Source organism: Brassica napus, chromosome A4 (genome assembly GCF_020379485.1).
Source record: "Brassica napus cultivar Da-Ae chromosome A4, Da-Ae, whole genome shotgun sequence".
Classification (NCBI taxonomy): domain Eukaryota; kingdom Viridiplantae; phylum Streptophyta; class Magnoliopsida; order Brassicales; family Brassicaceae; genus Brassica; species Brassica napus.
The window spans coordinates 21,258,438-21,280,147 of record NC_063437.1 but is presented as its reverse complement, the minus strand read 5'-3'; the positions used below and the strand labels follow the sequence as shown (position 1 = coordinate 21,280,147).

Genomic DNA, 21,710 nt, shown 5'->3' with positions numbered 1-21,710 from the left:
ATGAAATATTTTTGTGAGATGCATACCAATGGAAGTGCTCTAAGAAACATAATTTTCTTCCTTATCGAAAGAGTCTCAATGACCTCAAAATTAAGTTATGTAGAATATAAAAATACTAATCACTAGTAACAAACTTCTATGCACAAAAAGGAAAAGAGATTAGCATAAGCAGCAGAGATTATAGTGGATGTTTCCTATAGAGGGACTATCTCAATATCATTGTGTTGGTTTTTGGCAGATGATGGAGATGAAGAATAGAAGATGATGCGTCTTTGGTGTTCATAGCTTGAACTAGAGGAGGAACCATGTGAATCTTTTCATTGTATACTTTATTTACACTATACACTTTTGAACAACAAAAACATTATTACACTACATTTTTTTTTAGATTTGTAATTCTAAAGACCAATACACACCATTTTTAAGATAATACGTTTCCTAAATTTACATAAGTAAAATTCAAATGAATCATATCGATTTAAAGTAAATTAATCGCTAGCCCATAAACCGTGAAACCCCATTGGAAACGTTAAATTCCTCGGGACCGCTAATCTCGTCACGACCGCATCGGACTCACCGATCTTCTTAGCATCCAAAATCACAAGGAAACATCTCTCCACCGAAACCGCATACTGTAAAAAAAATATAGATTTCATTACGTATCAAATAATATTCGTACAAATGAATCTTATAAAAACTATATGGAAAAGTATCTGTATATATACAAAAGTACCTCGACGACGATAATGTAACCATCGTCTTCTTCTCCTTCGCTTGAGCTCTTAGGGACAAACATGGGTTCACCAACGAATCTCCGAGCTCCGGTAGACCAAGTACGGACAGTATTCGAATCTAGGTCGAACTTCACGACCATATCGAAAGGGAAATGAGGAAGTTCACGTCGAGTTCCCGAAGAGGATGCACAATACATGTATTTGTTCTTTTCTCCTGACCATGATGAGTTGATAACCGGAAAATCTGACGGTTTGTTCCAACCGTTTAAAGGCTCCACGTCACAGCTCTTGCAGTTTCCGATTGCGTCCAAGGTCATAGACACCTACGTTAGTAATGTTTTTAGTTAATTAGTTCCACTTGGTGTTTTGTTTGAAAACATCAAATACTCCTCATAGAAATTTGAGACTTTCATAATGAACAATACTCCATTCGTATTTTTAAAAATTGATGTTTTAGGATTTGCACACACACTATATATATTAATAACAATACATAGTTTTATCTATTGATTTGGTTTTGTTTTAAGTTATTTTTAAGTTTTATTTGCTTCCTAATGAAGTTATAATTAACATTCATATTTTTATATCTTAATTAAAAAATTTAAAGCAAAATGCATTATTAAAATTCAATATATATATATCAATCTTTCAAAATACAAAAATAAAATCCAAAACAATATTTTTAAAAATATGGAAGGAGATTAGGGCAACTTATTACCTTAACTAGATGAGGGAGTAGTTTGTCATCTCCGCGGTTCAGATTCATAACAGAAGGATCCAGCTTGCTGCTTTGCCAATCATATCCTGTACGGAAAAATGTTCAATATCTACAAACCCTAACGTGTGGAAGAAGTTTTGAGCAACTATGTTGAACTAGTGAATGTCATCACATGTTTATATTTAGTAACTTACCAAACATTTTCTGAAAATCAAACCAACGGTATGAGCATGCGGAAGCTTGTATTTGAATCTTTAAATCACCGTTGTCCTCTCTAGTCTCATAAGCGTTTCCGGAGTGTATCAGCCATAACTGTGAAGACACTTCCACAGGTACCCTCCAGTCTCTACCTCCCATAGATTTCTCGGAAAATCTTGGGAGGAGATAAATAGGGGAACTCTCGTTGCTTGGGTTCAACGTTAACGCTGATACCATAGGTGACATCCCAAACATAGCCGCCATGGAACCTGAGAACATACATTTTTTTTTTTGCCATGTGAATATCATGTAAATATGAAAAGGGTTTGTATGTAATACAAAAGTTGAAAATCTAGTATAGAGTTGACCCCGGCAAAAAAAAAAGAATAAAAACAAGGTTAAGCCTGAGAATATAAAAATCCATATCAGATTCCTTGTAACGCATTCATGCATTTTCAATAAAGAGTGTGTATTATTCTTGGTGTAAGTGACTTGTAAGTTGTAACTTGTAACAGAAGTAAGTGGGTTTATTACCAATTAGATTAAGCTTGACTCTGTTGGCAAAGAGTACGTAGTGAGTATCTGTGACGGCCCAATCATGAATCATCATATGATCATCGATCTTGAATTCTCTTGTTTGTATCAACTTGAATTCCGAATCATACTCTGTAAATAATCATCTTCCGTTAAAAAAATACTAAAAAATTAGTGAATAATTTTCCAAATAAATTATAGATTAGTTACCACAAAATGTGAAGTTGCTACGAGGTAAGAGCATATCCTCAGCGTTGCAAGTCACCGTTAAAAGTCTATTTCTTCGATCGTCGATTTTGTAATGTGACAAGAACCGTTTTGGCGGCATCTTAAACACACCTAACATAAACAAATTTTTAAAATTATGGTTTGTACTATTAAACTAAATTAAGTATTTAAGTTTAAGCCGCTGTCTGAATAATGGACTACACGCTTTAATCTAATCAACTTTACTTTTAACACAAAACATACCTTGAAGTATGGGTTTCAACAACCCTGCGGCTGTGTCCCATATATCATGACCAGCAACATCTCTGTCGGAATCATCATCACAGCCGTTGATCGCGACGTTAAATCTCCCGACGGTATCCAACGAACCAGATTCAATCTCATACGGTTCACCACCTTCCCATAAACAAAGCAACCGCCCAGCCCATTTCAAAACGCTAGTATTCGCCACATTTTTCATCACTTTCGTGTTTCCAAATCGTTTCCCACCTTTTAACACCGAGAAAGGGCCTCTGTGAGTAAACCGCCACGTGTCAGTAACGGGGTCATGCTCTTCTTGTTTAGCTTCTGTCTTAACGTACTTCGCCGTGAACGTTGCTTTCCGTTTACTTCCGTCTATGTGAAAAGCACGTAGATAGCCGTGACCGTCTAGGGGATGCACCGTTGACCCATGGTCGTCTTCAAAAAGTCCTGGACCGGCTAAGTAATATGTACCGGAAGGAAAATCAACCGGTATCGAGCCTTCTATCGGTTTAATTACGACAGGTTCGACTGTCTCGGAACGTTGTGACAAGAATAAAGACTGGTAGTCACGAAAAGCTGAAGACGTGGACTCTTCGTGGATGGTACCGGTACGTCCTAAACCGGTTTCCGGGATAGCTATTGATATGGCAGCACGTGGCGGTGCAAGCGGTGGTGGAGCTTGGTGATGATGAGTCGGTGGAGAATTTGACGGTGGAAGAAATATTTTCGGCGGGAGAGGGAGAGACATTTTGATCATCATTTTTTGTAGTGTGTAAATTATAGTATATGGTTTTATTTCATACACGCAAACTCGCAAAGCATATGTTATATATACATAGTGAATAAGATGGATACGTGGCTGTGTGCATGTTCAGCAACTATGGTGGGGTAGAAAATGTTTAGTGATTTTGTGGAAGACGTGAATAAAAATCTGAATATGGCAGACATAATACTAAACCGTTGTTTTTTTAATATACAAGTTTAAATTCTATTAATTAGTGTGATTAGAGCCAGGTAATGAATATTATTTCGTCACACGACATAAATTCTTTTAGTTGTTGCTCATGAAACTTACAGAATTATTGCTAATATTCACTCATAATTCAATATTGTTGATAATAAGAAGACGTGTAGTAAGAATATAGAAGAGTGAAGCAGACAACAAGAACCGAGAAGTGATCACCGACACTCCACAACTTGATCCTCATGATAGATTTGGACAGTTTGTGTTGTATGAATGTGTCTTGTGGATAATTATGTTGTAACTAATATATTACTAAGAGATCTTTTTTACCCGTAATCAGTTTATACTTGTATAAAATCTCCACTAGCATATTGAATTATTTTGTGCGGGTCATCTCATTGGTTAGATCAACTAAAATTTATTTTAATGAAGCTTCAAATCGACCCACTTTGGATTATAATCAGTGATTAAATACAATACTTTTGAGAGGGAAACAATATTAAACTAATAAAGAATCTCATTATGGTTTCGGGTTTCAACGTTAGAATCATAGAACCCTCATTCATATGTCTTCAGTTTGGAGAACATTTATAGACAAGTCTTTGGAACAATGATATGCAATAAACCATGTCAAACCATATGCCGCCCATAAGTATATGCCATGTCATCAGTTACATGTTTTAAATTTCAATATCATGAAATCAGCTGGTTAAAGAGTAAGGGTTTTTTTTTTTTTTTTTGAAAGAGTAAGGGTTTGATATATATATAACCATATAGAGTGGGTACGTAGTTGTAGATGAATACAAATGACTAAGAAAGTATATTGAAAGGCTACAATTCGATGAAATTTGTTCTGACTTCTGAAAACACGATTTTTGCAGATTTTTAATTTTGTTATTAAAGAAACTTACTAATAATATGTTCAACATAAGATGACAAAAAAAAATGTTCAAAATTAAGTGTCGTTTCTTGTGTCCAGCCAGATTAGGTGCGATCAGTCGATGAGATTCTGATAAAAATACAATACAAAAGTGTGTTCACTTATTAAAAAACGAAAGTTTATGTACATGAAATCATTTCAGTATTTTTCATGTTTCTTTCGTTGAATACGTAACTACATGACTGCTCATAAATACATTTTGAGTCACAGAAAGATTAAGAGAATAAGTGCAAACGGCAATAGAATGGAAGTGTAATATGCGTTGAAACATAGAAGATGGAACCCGTCGTACCATAAAACACTTGATTAGGAGTTGAGAGTGGAGGGAGGAGTGATGGTGGGAGATTAGTGCTACGAACAAAGAATATTTTAAAACTAAAGAGAATTATTATATATGATTATAGGTTTGATTAAATGTTTAATATTTGACCATATATGGCAACGATGGAACTAAAGGTGATTGACGTGGGTCCTCGTATGTCTGCTCTCATCATTTGAGCCGTCGATGCCGGATCTACTGACGTCATGCATTCACACCATTTGTCTGTATTTTGGAAGCTTTGTGATTATTTCCCCAACTGGACTTTCATATAATTATCTTAGTATTTCTCCTTATGATATTTTTCCTTTCTTTGGTAAAAATTTAAAATAAATTATTCTTACAAAGTTTACATTATTTATCATTTTTTATAAAAATAGGAAAATATCCAAAGTATTATCAAGCCAACTATGTGTAGAGCTGTTTTTGACAAATTAATAAGTTGAAATCTAAGCTCAAATCTCCACTTGGTGTTCTACATGGTGCTAACAAGTAACAAATGTTCCAACTTCCAAGCATGGAATATACTTAGAATGTAATACGGTGTCGTGTCTGTCTGTTGTTGGAAAATAATTGGGCCCATCAGTGGCCCATTACAGTATTCTCATTCGCCTCGTACACGTGTTGCGTGTCTAGTGCGTCTTGTTCCACGCTCGTCAAATTGTTTGTGCCCCTGCGGTTTCTTTTCCCCGCAGGTTAAGATATGATCCCAAGGCATTGAAGGCGACAGCTCTTTGTGCGTGCGTATGTTTCGTTTTGATCCAACATTCCTAAAACTCCAGGTACCTCTCTACATGCTTCCTGAATATCTTTACTTGATTCTTCTTCTTTGAATCGGTTATTCGCAAACTCAATGACGTTTTTTGTTTGTTTGTATTATTATTTTGCATCCCGTCATCCATCAACCTTGTTTATTATTTATCATCGTTGAAGAATTTAGCGTTTGGTGTCGATCGATGGAAAAGACATGGGTTGCTTTTGTCTGATTATTATGTGTGTTGTGTATTTTATTAGAAACTGATCAAAATGGGAGAAGCTGGTCAATCCAGAGAAGGAGAATCTATCACCCCTCTACTTGTAAGTATCATGGCCTTATGGCTCCTTTTTCTCGACATACTTAAGAAAAAACATACATTGCTTTATGCTCATTTTAATGAGATTCTGTTTGGTGTCAACATAACGTTTACTATATCAGTAGAAACAATTAAACTGCATTTATTGATTCAGCTAGGTATTATAAGAAGAAGTATTAGTAATTGATTGGTTGTCTATGCATGATGAGACTGTCTTACTAACAAGCATTAGTTTCCTTTTTGAGTACAGGGCGGTGGAACTGGGAACAAAGTGGCTGTACCACCACAACAATTTAATTCTTTACCAGCTCCTAATGAAAATGCTTCTTATATAAATCAAGCAACTTCTTACTTGGGGAGCTATTTCTCTCACTCTTCAGGTACCCTTTTTTACCTTCTGTTGTATAATGCATGTACTCAGCATGCATGTTCAATGTTCATCTGCTAGTCTTTTGCTTCATTTTATTGCGATCTCTAAACATTGCATAACTCCGTATTTCGCTGTTTTTCCATTGTTTTATTCAGTAGAATATGGTGGTAAAGATTCTTGTAAATCTCTTTCCCACCCCCATGAGTTGCTACGATCAACATCAGGAGGTGATGGGGATTCTCCAGTAAGCGTATGCGTTTCTCCTGGTGCAAGGTGTTCAACTTCATCAGAGTCCCCTACTTCTGCAGCCAACAGCCCATCAGCAGAATCTACAGACACTCCCTCGCAGGCATCAAATGCAATTGTGACATCGAATTGGTTAGGTTTAAGTGGCACTTCCATGTTCCAAGGGTATGTATTCTTTGTACCAATCTTTGCTATCAGTGAGACTAATGAGAATGTGGAACTGAAGCATATTACAAATCTCTATACACTGCTTCTTCTTGTCAAATTTTCCTTTTCTTTTTTTTTTTCTTCTTGTCAAATTTTCAGCATTTGGGTGATTGAAATATTACTCTTTATTTTACCAGGCTTATTGAGCGGGCACTAAGGACTGTCCGTGGCTCAGCAGACGATATAGGATGGTTACAACGTGACCCGGAGATGCCTCCTGTTGAAGATGGAACTGATAGGTTCAATAGAATCCTAGAAGACATAGGGTATATATTGACTGTATAGTTGCATGTCATCTTATGTACTTTGGTCTTTGTAACATGCTGTTTAACATCATGTTTTATACTAAATAGCTGCCTTGATGGGGTTTTCATTTTCAGGCATGGTGTACACAGGCTTCCAAATACTGTTGTGTACTTGTTGGTTCCAGGTCTTTTCAGCAATCATGGACCTCTTTATTTTGTGGATACCAAAACTAAATTCTCAAAGATGGGTTTAGCTTGTCATATTGCAAAGATTCACAGCGAGGTAATCATTTCTAACTTAACTTAATAAAGCTACAGATGGTGTATGTTAGTACCATGACCGGTCATGAGTATAATCAAGTGAAACATCCATCTATGGCCCCAAAATTTTAAAATAACTTACCTAAACATAAATCCACAAATTTATTAAAAAACAATTATTAAAACTTATATTAAATTGTCTTTATCCCCAAAATCTTAAGGCCGGCGACCATGTAAGTTGTAACATACTGATATATGGAAAAATGTGTTTATATCAGTCTTCGGTTGAGAAAAATGCGAGAGAGATAAAGGAATACATAGAGGAACTATGTTGGGGATCAAATAAAAAGGTTCTACTACTTGGGCATAGCAAAGGAGGTATAGATGCAGCAGCTGCTTTATCACTATACTGGCCTGACTTAAAGGATAAGGTCGCTGGGTTGGTATTAGCACAGAGTCCATATGGTGGAAGTCCAATAGCTACTGATATACTCCGTGAGGGACAACTTGGTGGTTATGTCAACATGAAAAAAATCATGGAGATTATGATCTTCAAAGTCATAAAGGTTTGTGATAAATTTAGAGGAAAGTTTGGTAATATTAATAGTTTTTTCTCAATTTATTCAGTAGCCTCGTAAACTTATCTATAGGAAGTGCATAACTTGTTTAATAAATTCCTTGCAAGAATAGGAAAAATAATTTATACACAAATGCTAACTTTTCTAATAACTTTCCTAATAATTCTAAAGATATATAGTATGCGATCTCGTAAACCCTAATCCCCGAGATCTTCATGATGCATTCATTTCATTCTTGTGAAGGGTGACATACAAGCTTTGGAAGATTTAACATACGAAAGGAGAAAACAGTTCTTGAAGAACCATCCGCTTCCTCAAGAACTCGCCACGGTCTCATTCCTTACAGAAGCTAGCATTAGTCCAGCGGCTCTAGCCACTTTCTCACACGTTGCACAGGCTGAGCTTCCTCTCACGAAGCTTCCAGTGGTAATGCCACTTGGCGCCGCAATGGCTGCTTGCGCCCAGCTGCTTCAAGTCAGATACGGGGAAAAGAGTGACGGGCTGGTGACTTGCTGCGACGCGGAGGTTCCTGGTTCAGTGGTGGTTAGACCAAAACGTAAACTAGACCATGCATGGATGGTTTACTCTTCGTTGAACGAGGCTCCTTTGGAAGCTGATGCTGCTCAAGTTTGTGAGGCTCTCTTGACGTTGCTTGTCCAAGTTGAGGAAGAGAAGCAACGTCAACTCGATTGATATAACGTTCTTTTTTTCTTTGTAACAGTTGATATAACGTTCTTGTAACACAAACTTACATTTTCTTCTTTCGTCTTGAGACTTTAAATTGTTTTTGTTTTATACTACTGTAATTATTGATTAATAAAAAATTCCACGACTTTTTTTGGTATTTCTGATTTATTTGATTAAATGGATAAGAATCACTTAGAGCATCTCCAATGGTGTTATCCACCATTGAAGTCTTTATATAATAGTAGTTTTTTTTTTTGAATAGTTAAGAACTCTAATTCTAATTGTATGTCTAATGGTGTTATCCATTATGGAATTTTTAGATCGATTTGAAACCCTCAATCATCCTGAACCCTAAAATGATTTATAACTCAATTCCGAACCCTAAATCAATTTAGAAGTCAATCCCAATTCGATTTGAAACTCTCAATCTATTAAAACCCCACGATAGAACCCTAAAACTGACTAAATCAACATGCATCAACTCCAAATGCAAAAATATTGAGCTAAATAACTCCGATTTATACCTTCACCGTTTCATGATTGCCAAATTGTCTTTCACCTTCGAGAGTTTTTTTTCGTGATGAAGAAAGAGAGTGAATATTTTTTTCCACACGCGAAACACAATCCCCAGCCGGACCACTCACGCCTTGCTACGTTCTTAAGGATTTGATCCTTAAACGATCAATCCTTCGGTTACGAATTTTTTTTTATATTATTTATATGTCATTTGCGTAGGTAATCGCGCTAAGGACTCATTACGAACCTGCGTTGCGGGTGCTCTTATTAACGCGATGAGCTTAGATTGGCTTAATTATTCTGCATGTCGTTTTCACTTAATTAATCAATGTTTAATATCTTATTCAATGTAATAGATTGACTTGGGCCTCGCCACCACAGAGCTTAAATTCAACAATGAAAAGGCCCAAAAAACGCGAAGAGCTTATAAAACCAAAACACGAGATCGTACGGTTCAGATCATATCATACATCCTCAACGAAACACGAGATCGGACGGTTCAGATAATCTCAAATCCCCTGGCTGTAAGCGGGTACGTTAACATTTCCAAATTAGTCCTCATAGTTTCACAAAATTACGCAATCGTCCTTCAATTAAACTTCCATCTTTCTCTCTCTCCCTTGCCACCCTCCTCGGTTCTCTTTTCTTCGAGTGCTGTGTCTCGCGACTTAGCATCACTCGAACCGATGATCAGACAAGAAGGTGTTGTCTGTAAGAGCGAATTAGCGTTTGAGATTGAATTCGAAAACCTGCGAAATTAGGGTTTAATTGGGAGCTGAGAGATTGAATTGTTATCGGTTAGTGATAGATCGTTTAGGGTTTTGCTGATTGAGTGAAAGTTTGGATTTTTTTGTGAATGGCGAGCACAGGCGAGGCGGATCGTAAAAAGCGACTCTTTAGCTCAATATCAACCACAGAGACAGCTGCCGTTGTAAAGAAACAGCCTTTCTTTTGGCCTTCCTCTGAGGACAAGGTTCTTTCTTTCTTCCATCGTACCTCTATAATGAATCTGTAAAGCAAACTATTTTGTTTTAATGAGTTTGATTTTGTCCTTGGTTTGATACAGCTTGATACTGCAGTTCTTCAGTTCCAGAACCTTAAGCTATCACAAAAGCTAGAGGCTCAGCAGGTTGAGTGTTCCATTCTTGAGGATAGGCTTTCGAAGATTAAAGATAAACAGTTACCATTCAGTTCCTGTTTGAAGACTGTTCACAAGTCTTGGGAAAAGGTAACTTCTCAATTAGCTCTGGTCTCAGTTGTTATTCTTTTTTCTAAAAGTTTATAATTAGTGCTTTTGTCGCAGCTTACAGCTGAAGTGGAATCGTGCTCCATTCGTGTGAGTGATTCCAGCAGCGGAGCTCATGGGTCTGTTAACAAGGAGGGTATGCACTGCACTCTTATCCGTTCTGTTAATGCTAGGACCTAGTTTATATCTGGTGTTATATGATACAAACATGTCTTGAATTGCTACGCAGATGGGTCTTCTCCGGCTGTTAAAGACGATTTCATCAACCGGCTACTCGAAACTGGTGCCACTGAGAGCTCTTCATCTAATACCTGCTCGAATCAGAAGGAGGAAAACAGAGAGAATACATCAAGTCAGTTGACGCAAACCTTGTGTAACCTAGTAGCCGCGACCAATGATTTGAGATGTCTGAAGGATGAACTATATCCCACAGCTCTCAGAACCGGTCTTGATAAAGGTATTACTTCCACTACAGTCAATTTTTCAGCTCTTGTCGTGGCCTTAATTAATATTTTTAGTATTAACTCAGGTCTTATACGGAATTGGTTTCCTTTCTAGATTTGTGTGGTCAGCAGCTAGCGCTGAATGAGTTGGAATCAGAGATGAAAAGTTTCAGAGTGGTACTAGATGATGTTCTTGTGAAGTTCAAATCACTTTCGAGAGAGTTGCAGAGTCATCGTGATACTGATGCTAAAGTTAGAGCAGACCTTAAAAGAATAAGAGGTAGCTACTTAGTCTCTTCTCATTCCAATATTGACTGTTAAATGCACTTTTTTCATTGGCAGTTTTTACATGGGCATTGTATCTATGCATCAAATGTAAGGTTTGTAGTCATACGTGTGCCACAACAGAGAAAGGCCAATCTATATACATGGAAAGCTTTGATTGATGAAGATACATGTTACTAGAGAGATGCACTGCTCAGGTGTTTTGTAGTGTTTATATAGCCAGGGTAGGATCATATAGGTTAAGAGAGAAATATACTAAGACTGGAAGAAGACATCTTTGCTAGAGCCAGTTAACAAGACATGTAGTAATGGTTAGCTGACATTATACTTTACTTGGTGTAATTTGAAGGGGAGCTAGAGAATGAGGTCGTGGAGCTTCAACAATGTAATGGTGAATTGTCAGCACTGAGAGCAGAAAGGGATGCAACAGCAGGGGCGTTCTTCCCAGTGTTGAGCCCTGGAAACAAGCTTGCGACCAGAGATAAGGCAAGGGATAAACAAAGGGATCTGCAGGACATGGAATCGATTCTGAAAGACTTAACGGTATATTTTTTCTTTCTTTATTTGGTTTTGTGTGGAGTTTGTTTTGATAGCAGCGTGGATTTTGTAGGTTCTTGCTTCAAGCAGGCTACAAGAGCTAAAAGATCTTCATGAGGAGAGGACAAAGATTCTTGAAAAAATGAGTGTTTTACAGGTCAGTGTTTGATCCAGTTAGAGTATCAAGCCTATTCCTGTTTTGCTAAAACTAATAAACAAGATTTCTAACAGAACAAGTCAAACTCTGTGACGAGCATCTCATCTTCTAAAGCCTGCCTTTCTCTGAAAGACCAGCTGAGAAAATCCAAAGAAGCGGTTTTCAAGTATATGGCATTACTTGAGAAACTACAGGTTATATCCGGATTTCAATTTTTTTATTTTGTATTTATCTTTATAAAATTTATGATTGTGAAGCTTATCTCCATTCGAAAAAAATTCAGGTTGAAAAAGATAGTATATTCTGGAGAGAAAGGGAAATTAGCATTAAAAATGAACTAGTTGATGTCGCTCGAAGGTCTTCTTCTGTTGCTGATTCTAGAATGGCTTCTTTAGATGTGGAGATACAGAAACAAGTGGATTACAAAAGTCGAATCAAGACTAGGTTGGAAAATATTTCGAAAGAGCGAGGTAACAAACTCTTATCTCTCACCCACCTGTTTCACTTTGGAGTCTGATTAAGTGATCTGTGTATGTTAGGTAGAAAAGAAATATTTGCAGATATGAAAGCGTTGGTGGCTTCGTTCCCTGGGGAAATGAGTTCTATGCGAAGTCAACTAGAGAATTATAAAGAAACTGCTGGAGGTATTCATTCTCTGCGGGCTGATGTACAGTCCCTCTCCGGGGTTCTATGTAGGAAGGTGGGTTATAATCTTAAACAGTGTATGTATATGCTGTTCCACTTTATGATTTGGTTACTTATGAAGCCTAATTGGTGAACAGACAAAGGAGTGTGAAGCATTGCAACTGAGATCAGCTGATTATGCTTCTCAGCTACATGACCTGAATGCTACGGTATGATTTATTACAGTGTGCTACCAATTACTTATGTGTTGACGGTGTTGATATTGGCTAAAGTTACTTGCATTATGTCTTGGAAAAAGTATTGCCAGAATACAGATTAGCTATTTTAAATCTTCTTAAATGTCATAATAACTTTTGATTGGCAAAGACGTACTTGTTATGTTGTTCACTTTTCAAGTAATCTGAGTGTGTCATGCAGGTTGGTGATTTGAAGAATAGTCACGAGGAGTTGAAGTTGTTTCTGGACATGTATAAACGCGAGTCCACTGATCCAAGGTAATTACAGTCATATGTAAGAAGTCCAGTAATTGATATCTAAGAGTTAACTTCTTAGAGATAAATTTCCTTACACTTCCCTTCTATGTGGACGCATATATAGTATAACTATAACAAGCACTATTATTGATCTTTCCTTTGGACTGAGCGGTTTGAACTTACAAGAAACTTGTGCCCATTTTAACCTTCACAGCTTTCAATAACTATCTTTACAGTTTCTTCAGATGAAATTCTCTTTTAGATGTGTTAGAATGTACTTACTGCATTGCCTTAAGCATCACTGTGGATATTGTGCTGTGGCAGGGACATAGCTGAAGCCAAGGAACAGGAATACAGGGCTTGGGCTCGTGTTCAAAGTTTAAAATCCTCCCTTGATGAGCAGAATCTGGAGTTGCGCGTTAAGGCAGCAAATGAAGCTGAAGCAGTTTCCCAACAAATGTTGGCTGCTGCGGAAGCTGAGATTGCTGATTTAAGACAGAAAATTGATGATTGTAAACGGTGAATAAATATAACTCTTCCTATGCAATTAAGAAGACTCTTACATATTCATTCTTTTCTGTTTCAGGGATGTGGTAAAGCATTCTGATATCTTGAAATCTAAACATGAAGAACATGGAACATATCTTTCCGAGATGCAGGTGTGCTTATGAACTCTCCTGTTTCTAACATATTTTAGAAACCTTGATGTCTGGTGTCCATTTACAGTAACTGATCTTCTTATAGGCAATTGGAAGTGCCTACGAGGACATTGTACCCCAAAACCAACAACTTTTACTTCAAGTTACAGAGAGGGATGACTATAACATCAAGGTATCCAAACTCTTTTCCCATTTCCTCTACCTGAGTTATCTCTGTATTTCACACTTAAACGTGTTGTACTTGATTCGGAATGTGAGATATCTTTTTGTTGTTTCAGCTTTTCTTGGAAGGCATAACTTCAAGGCAGATGCAAGATGCTCTGCTCATCGATAAATACATCATGGACAAGGATATACAGCAAGCCAGTGCATCTGCCAGCTTCCTCTCCAAGAAATCCTTAAGAATTGAAGATCAGGTCTATTTTGATGCCTGTATATATACTCTCACCTCCACATTAGTTGCGAATGTTCGACTTTAACGATGTTGTTTCTTGCAGATGAGGTTCTGCACAGAGCAATATCAAAGACTAGCAGAAGATAGATACCAAAAGTCTAGCACTCATGAAATTCTCCAAAAGAAACGAGCAGACGTTGTGAATGGCTTGGAACAAGCTAGATCAAAGCTAGAGGAGTCACATTCCAAAGTTGAGCAAAGCCGGGTTGATTATGGAGCATTGGAACTAGAGCTGGAAATCGAAAGGTAAAGTTAATGAGAATCTCTGCTTAGAGTCATAAAAAGAAACAAGTGTTGGTGATGCAAGCTATCGTTCTCTTTGTGCATTCAGGTTCAATAGGAGAAGAATAGAGGAGGAAGTGGAAACAGTCAAAACCAAAGTTTCTCGTCTTAGGTCTCTCGTGGAAGGATCATCAGCCATTCAAAAGCTCAGACAAGAACTCAATGAGTTCAAAGAGATCTTGAAGTGTAAGGCCTGCAACGATCGCTCAAAAGAGGTAAAAGAAAAGACTCACTCTCCTCAGATTAATGATTTGGTTAGGTGCTGATTTGGTCTTTGGTTTGTTGTTTCCTTGATGAACAAAGGTGGTGATCACGAAGTGTTTCCATTTGTTTTGCAACCCATGTGTGCTAAAGATCACAGGAACAAGGCAAAGAAAGTGTCCAACATGCTCGGCAAGTTTTGGACCCAACGATATCAAGCCTATCTACATATGATGGGATGTTGCAACATGGAACAAGCAATGAAAATCACTTTTTTTTTTTTGTAATTTTTTGTTTGTTGCTTTTTTTCAAACTCTTCTTTTAGAGAGGAAAAATAGATTAATTATAGTTTATAAACCCATATACATTTTAGCTCATTTTTATATAGTACATTTGTTCCAATCTGTTTACTTCCACATATCATTTGTTATATTTCTCTGTAATTAAAGGTTTTTAAAATTACTATCTAAGGAAACTCGGTTTATTTAAATACTCATGCTGGGACATATTCAAATCTACAATGATACGTAGAAACTGTTAAATAAAACAATAATGATGATGTATCTTTATCTCCTTTTTCCCAAGACATGATCATTGGTATTATCCCACATGCTCCTTTTCTACCTTTATTCCTTTATAAATGGCTGAGATCTGAAAAATAGTTAACTATTGTGAACCATATGTTCTTAACTATTTTCTTTATGTTAATATTATTCTTCTCAGTTTTGTGTATCTAATTGCTTGATTTTCTTTTCTTTTTTAACTATTTTATTCGTTAAGATAAAGATCACATGTTTTAGCTCCATTCTGTATCTGTCTCTCAGTTCATAAGTATAAAGTTTCTAATTAGATATCAGAGTTTTTTTTATATTAGATTAGAATCAAGGTATCATTTCGTGAGTAAGATTCAGTTAATATTTGAATTTTAGTCCATATATTAGATTTAAAACCGAGCTAAGAATATTCAGAGACAGAATATAATTATCAATAGACATATATGAAGTATGCTAGAAATATATTACACGTGAAAATGTAAGATAGAAAGGAAATGAGCTTGAGTTCCAAAAAAAAAAAAAAAGAAAGGAAATGAGCTTAAACCGCAGCGAAATAAATAATCGTACATAAATTAGCGAGAGAGCTCTCTAATGTCTTTGTAATGCACATTATTGACGAAAGAGGAAAGCAATCATACTCTTAAGTCTTAAGTATATCTAAAATGTCCTTTCGCTTAAGCACTTTAATTATGCTTTTGATGGTAGAACTTTTCTATTTTATGCAGTAAATGAATTTTTTTAGATCTTTTAAGTAAGCAGTGCAAATTAGATATAACTCTCTAGTGTCTCCAGCATTTAAATCTCACCATTCGCAAGATTATTCACGAGATAAGATCTGTCCCGATTCAAAATATGGGAATTTTAATAATAAATGTGTGCTCTCTATGCAAAACTTATTTTCATCCACTGGAATTATGCTGATCGTAGATAGGGTTCTGATTTCTTCAATTCTAGATGATATTATTAACTAGACTAGGTCGACATCCGCGCTACACCGCGGGAAAATGTCTATAGAATTTTGTAATTTGATGTAACTAACATTTCATGTTTACTTCGTCTGAATAATCGAACACTTTTAGCTTAACCTTAAATATGTTGTTTTGTGATTTATCTTTCTTGGTTTTGGCACTTCCTTTTTTGACACAAATTTAATAATTTACTTTTATTTAGAGTTGAAAGATGTTTTTGACAGTTTGGAGCAAAGATCATAAGGTCACGAAGCAATATTTAAAGAAACAGACAGATGTACTTAAAGACAATAATAATGATTTTGCTTTACCATCTTAAAGACAACTTGATTCTAACGACAATGATTTTTTGGGTATTTGTGGTGGCGATATGAACATAATGACGAACCCAACTGGAAAATTAGAGAAGTTTAGGTGTACATTGACATGTAGAATTGAAATGTTTTTATTGGTATTTTAACTTTTTTCATTTATTGACATGGAAGTCTCACAAGCTTCTAAAAATCTGATGTGTCATTCATTGGAGAGAACTTGTGTTATTATTGTGTTGATTTACAAAATAGTTGCAAATAAAGAAGTATATATATACAATATAGCTGTACCCTCCAATAATATGGAACTATAATATAGTAGCAAACAATATATTAAAAATCGTATGATTAAAATATAAATTGGACTAGTTACTTGTCTGTACGTAGTTAGGTTTGCATGCTAGAAGATGCCAAACAGAAAATTCATCTGTAATTTGTCAGTGATAGTATCGTCCAGACGATCAAGGTACATGTATTTTTGTTTATAAGGAAATATTTTAGATATTCATTCATAAATATTTGATATCGCCATTTGACACATTAACATATATATATAGATAAAGTAGTACTTATTATTCGGTAATAGCAACAATTTAATATTCAGTAATTTTGAAAGTAGTTGTAGTACTTATTACGATATTAAATAACAATAGATAGGCTCTATCAAATTGAGACTTAATGTGTTGTAGTTGTCTACATGCACATAAACCTTAAAATCATGAGAAAATAGAAAACCTACCCAACATTTATTAGTTATTACTACGTACTAGTGGGTGAGCTCACTAACACCCGCTATGTTTTGTTTTGATGACCTATCTTGAACTATCATATCTTTAAGTCTCGCCAAATAGCATATACTATACCTGCCTGTATATTTTATATATAGACTATAGTCGAATATTACCAGTTGCCAAGAAAAATAATACTAGATGCCAGTCTTTGAAAGATATGAATTTGTCTTAACGAGTTCGATAGAGACTTTTTTCTTCTTTTTACTAAACTATGTGGAGCAAATCGTTTCATGTAGTGTGGGGTTTTCGTACCTATTTTGCCATTAACTATTATATGTAATTATGACAAAAGAGGTATTAAATAAAAGATACTTTATCTAGGGCTATAACAAAGTTATTTGTCACCCTCAAATCTAAGGGTCCAATATGTTTGGGAATCGATAACAGTCTTCAGTTACCTCATCGTGGTGAACAAAGTGTTGGCAAAAGCAATCACCTTATTACAGTTTATATTCTTTCACTTTTGACTTACATAGTTACATTAAAGAAGTGGACAAGTAAACAAAGTAAAGAAAAAATAAAAAAAAATGTTAAAGTTGTAAATAAAAGATCCAAAGACATCATCACCATGTGACTTTTCCAACACCTACATTTAATTTAATTTATTTTATATGATTAAATAAGTTTATCAAAACTTTGTCTTCTTCACTATTAATTCCATAATCTGATAATCATCATCTAATCAAAATACATACACTATATATGACACTAATATTAACCCGAAATGGAAGTTAGTCAGCAAACTAGCTAGCCCGGTAACGTGGATTACATCTCCCTATTAGAAAATTTAAAAAATAATGCAATAAGTATAATTTAGTTTGGTGATTAAATATACTAAGTTACTAATGTATACGTCCCGATCAAATAATTTTAACTATATTGTAACTACTTAAAAATTTCAGTACGTTCTCACCAAAGAATAAGATTTTATATCGTATGTGACTAGTCATTATATTAGAAAAAAGGAGATTTTTGGAGCTAGAAATAACTCTCAAAAACGAGTGAAAAACAAAGATTTATGCAAATTATTTTATCTTACAAAGGATGTAAAGATATCACGAGTTGGTATCTAACGATTTTAGTGATGATTAACATCTTAATTTTAGTTAATTTCAAGATGAATTTTTAAAATATTATGAAGATGGTTGTCAACAAACAACTTGGTTTTGTTCCTATTTTTTCTTTATTCAGAATATGTTCTCACCACATTTATATTACAAGAATATTCATCAAACACATTTTGCTAAACAAATCAAAATGAACCCATTTCTTTACCAAAAAAAATCACTGATACTCAATTTGAAAGAAAAAAATAAACAAGAAAAACAAACGTAAATAGTGAAAATGAAAAAGCAGGATAAATTAATTAGGTGTTAAGAGTGAGCTGGAGTGTGATTTAGGTCATTGAAAAAGTAACTCGGCTCATCAACATCAGCTCCACAAAGCTGCCATGTGGACGAGTAATAACAAAACGCATCGTCTCGTATCATCATCTCATCATTAAACAAATCCGGCAAATCAAACAGCTTCTCTTCGTCGCTCTCTTTGTCCGCACACGAAGTTTCCGACATCTCTCGAGTTGTAATGTCCGAAGAAAACACCACACTACCTGACAAAGACTGAGCCATCACTTCTCGACTCGGTTCGGCTTCCTCTAATGCAGCTACATCGGAGTCTTGCCAATTTACGGCGGCGGCTGTGGCAGCGGCTTGAATATCTTTAGGAGAGTTCGTGACCGGACGAGGAAGCTCGCCGGATAATTCAGGAAAATTAAGATAAGCCGTTGTACCTTTAATGGCTAAAGCCGCCACATCATGAGCTCGAGCAGCCATATCAGCCGTTGGATAAGTTCCGAGCCAGATTCTTGATTTCTTCCTCGGCTCTCTGATCTCAGACACCCATTTGCCCCAACTCCTCATCCGCACTCCTCTATACGTCGGATGCTTATCTCCGCCGCTGGTCTTTCGCTGTTTCACGACGTTTTCATCATCTTCTAGAACGGGTAATGATCTTCGAGATGCTTTTCTTTTAGAGTTGGTATCCTCAGAGAAATTCAAAGTTATTGATGAAGAAGAGGAAGATGTTGTAGGTGAGGACAATGAGGCGGTGGAAGAGGAGGAGGAGGAGGAAGATGATACGGCGAAGATAGCGGAGGAGGTTAAGGTAACTTGAGAAGCACTCTTCTCTATGTTGAGATGTGTTTCCATTGTTAGAGAGAAGCTAGCTTTAGAAAAGAGGGTTGCCCAAAAATAGATGTGAAGTGGGCTTGTATTAATATTCGTTCACAATCTCTTTTTGGCTTTTTCATATTATAAAGAAAATAATAGAAAGTAAAATAATACTACTAGCTAATAGTCTAATACTATATTGGAATGGGGTCCAGGAACAAAAAAGAAGATATTTGAGTTTCTCCGTTTTAGCTGACCAGTTTTGATCCATGTAAAAATAAATAGAAACAAGATGGTTTCATGTGTGTATTCTTTTTTTTTTGAACTATTTCATATGTGCATTCTTCTAACCAGAAAATATGTCTTTATTTTTAACAAGACATGTATTTATTGAAGAAAAATAATAAAATATATATATTTTTTAACCGATTCTAAATATATAATATATAATATGCATTCGTCTAATATGGCCCGACCCTCGTGCATGTGTGTCACCTATTGACATATGAATTGCCCATCTACCACTTTTATTTCTTCCAAATAAAATCGGGGTACTTAGTTTGATGTCATATATAATTTACTATAATTTAGCATCTATACATTCTTTCTCATAGAGTTTCGTTTTTTTTTTGTAAAAGAAAGTGTCATAGAGTTTCGTTTTTTCTTCTTTAGTACATTTTATTTGAAAAAATAAGAAATAGAGTACGATACTTGACATTAAAAATAACAGAGTACAATTAAAAGAAAAAACGTGAGAAAGTACGAGCTATGTCGATACTCGGATGTAAGCCATACAAAATGTTATTTTGACAATTCCATAGACAGACAATAAATTATTTAAGCATGTTTTCTTTCGGCAGTGTTAATTGATTGCAGTTTCATAATGTAACATTTTAGAATTTGACTAAACTAACTTCTTTTTTGTTTGAAAAAAATAAATCTTAATCCGTATGTTAGTGCAAAAGACCTATATGTTATATGGCAGTATCATTAGAAGACCGTCTCCTCTTTTAATCAAAAATGTAACGATTGGTATATCAGTTTACAGGTCTGGTTAAAAATAACTCATAATCGCTATGTTACCGCAAAACGTTTGTTCCAATTGTTTCTAAAGGTTGTAACGCTTTTTCCTGTCGTTTCCAGACACCGTTTATTCTAACCGTCTATCTCATTGGTGGCCAAACAAACAGAAACGGTTCATTCGTTACCGGCTCCCTGGGTGAAACTAAGACGCACATGAATATACTACTATTTACGACAGTTACTCATGTTCCAATAAACAAACTATATTGATATTAATTTAGCCTCGAGGCATTCTATTTCACGTGCCGTAAATAGTTAGAGTACAATCGGTGGTAATAAACAAATAATCACGAGATTCACAGTTCATTGATAAAAAGGCATCATCGAGCCATTTTCTTTCATTTAATTTCATAATTAAGATGGCTGTAATGCGAATGGGTCACGGTATATGGGTCACGTCATATAGTATATTTTAATACGAATGGGTCACGGTATTAAATTTTGATTCAACATAAACGCCCACATACCTAATCAAATATCATTGTATTTGTATATCTACGTAACATTATTAGATACGTCATATTCGATTCGGTGCCAGCATAATTAATTAAGAAACTACTTTATTTTATATTTATTATATTTATTATATTTATTATATTTATTAACAATAAATAGATAAATACTATATATACTGAAGTTTTAAATATTTTTCTCAACTGTGCTTATATAAGAATTCATTTAGTAATGAACGACATTATGCACACGTATTATATATATACTCATAGAACGTGTGGATATTGTTCAGTTTAGAATCTGTTCAGTTGATCGAGGAATTTGACCCCATTAGTCAGACTAAGCTGCATTACGCGGTGCTGATTTGTTTTATAATAGTCCAGTTTGATTTTATACCTATAACTGTGATTGAGCTGGATTCGTCATAAGAAAAAAAAACTTCGATCTATGTCTTTTCCAACTTTTTTTGTCACCTTTGTAGAGTTGTGTATAAACATAATTTTATTTTTTTAAATGGTATAATAAGAAAAACAAAATAAGAGTGAAGATACTCGACAGATGAGTGAATGTCTCATGCGATAGCACATATTAGCTAACTGTGCGGCAAAGGTTTTGGCTAAATTGGTGGGACAAAGGCATACAACTTCACCTTTATCCAAACCTCTGGTTTCGACCAGGCCGAGACGTTCTCTTCAAATGCATCTGGTTGAGCCATCGTGAGACTTGGATGTTGTGTGTGCTAATTTGCAGGTTCTCAAATGTGTGTATATGACGAAGTTGTAGGATCGGACTGGTTTGAGGGCTGGCAAATCTTCAATAGTTTCGCAGCAACTTAACAGCCACAACAATGGGCTCTAGCGATTTGTGCATAGAGATCCTAAGCTTTGTGCGTTTTTGTGTTATTAGCGATTTATGTTATTTGTCATGGTTCATTTGTGT

At 35.5% G+C, this 21,710-nt stretch overlaps 4 protein-coding genes across 5 annotated transcripts; 2 read left to right on the top strand and 2 right to left on the bottom strand.

The window, feature by feature from the left end:
* Positions 1-294: 294 nt before the first annotated feature.
* LOC125608382 (carotenoid cleavage dioxygenase 7, chloroplastic-like) lies at positions 295-4,214 on the bottom strand. Its single transcript, XM_048778805.1, has 7 exons — positions 2,656-4,214; positions 2,395-2,523; positions 2,185-2,316; positions 1,647-1,919; positions 1,453-1,538; positions 734-1,057; positions 295-632 (listed from the first exon to the last, which is right to left on the bottom strand). The coding sequence occupies exons 1-7, from the start codon at positions 3,413-3,415 to the stop codon at positions 489-491; spliced, it is 1,848 nt and encodes a 615-aa protein (XP_048634762.1). The 5' UTR covers positions 3,416-4,214; the 3' UTR covers positions 295-488.
* Positions 4,215-4,348: 134 nt separating this feature from the next.
* Positions 4,349-9,460, top strand: LOC106369514. Of its 2 annotated transcripts, none has more exons than XM_048778807.1 (8): positions 4,349-5,660; positions 5,893-5,955; positions 6,202-6,331; positions 6,480-6,732; positions 6,912-7,040; positions 7,155-7,302; positions 7,559-7,846; positions 8,102-9,460. In XM_048778807.1, the coding sequence occupies exons 1-8, from the start codon at positions 5,625-5,627 to the stop codon at positions 8,549-8,551; spliced, it is 1,497 nt and encodes a 498-aa protein (XP_048634764.1). In that variant the 5' UTR covers positions 4,349-5,624; the 3' UTR covers positions 8,552-9,460. The 2 variants fall into 2 exon arrangements, with proteins under 2 accessions (XP_048634764.1, XP_048634763.1); XM_048778806.1 differs by having other exon boundaries at positions 4,353-5,660; positions 6,477-6,732.
* A 214-nt stretch (positions 9,461-9,674) lies between these two features.
* On the top strand, positions 9,675-14,847 carry LOC125608381 (E3 ubiquitin-protein ligase BRE1-like 1). The gene is made up of 19 exons (XM_048778804.1): positions 9,675-10,034; positions 10,128-10,289; positions 10,365-10,443; positions 10,537-10,764; positions 10,866-11,030; positions 11,385-11,578; positions 11,646-11,729; positions 11,804-11,923; positions 12,013-12,199; positions 12,269-12,429; positions 12,512-12,583; positions 12,792-12,868; positions 13,172-13,366; positions 13,434-13,506; positions 13,592-13,678; positions 13,785-13,922; positions 14,004-14,206; positions 14,292-14,457; positions 14,546-14,847. The coding sequence occupies exons 1-19, from the start codon at positions 9,918-9,920 to the stop codon at positions 14,675-14,677; spliced, it is 2,640 nt and encodes an 879-aa protein (XP_048634761.1). The 5' UTR covers positions 9,675-9,917; the 3' UTR covers positions 14,678-14,847.
* Positions 14,848-18,264: 3,417 nt separating this feature from the next.
* LOC106370202 (ethylene-responsive transcription factor ERF034) lies at positions 18,265-19,317 on the bottom strand. The gene has a single exon (XM_013810256.3). The coding sequence runs from the start codon at positions 19,272-19,274 to the stop codon at positions 18,441-18,443; it is 834 nt and encodes a 277-aa protein (XP_013665710.2). The 5' UTR covers positions 19,275-19,317; the 3' UTR covers positions 18,265-18,440.
* Positions 19,318-21,710: the final 2,393 nt, after the last annotated feature.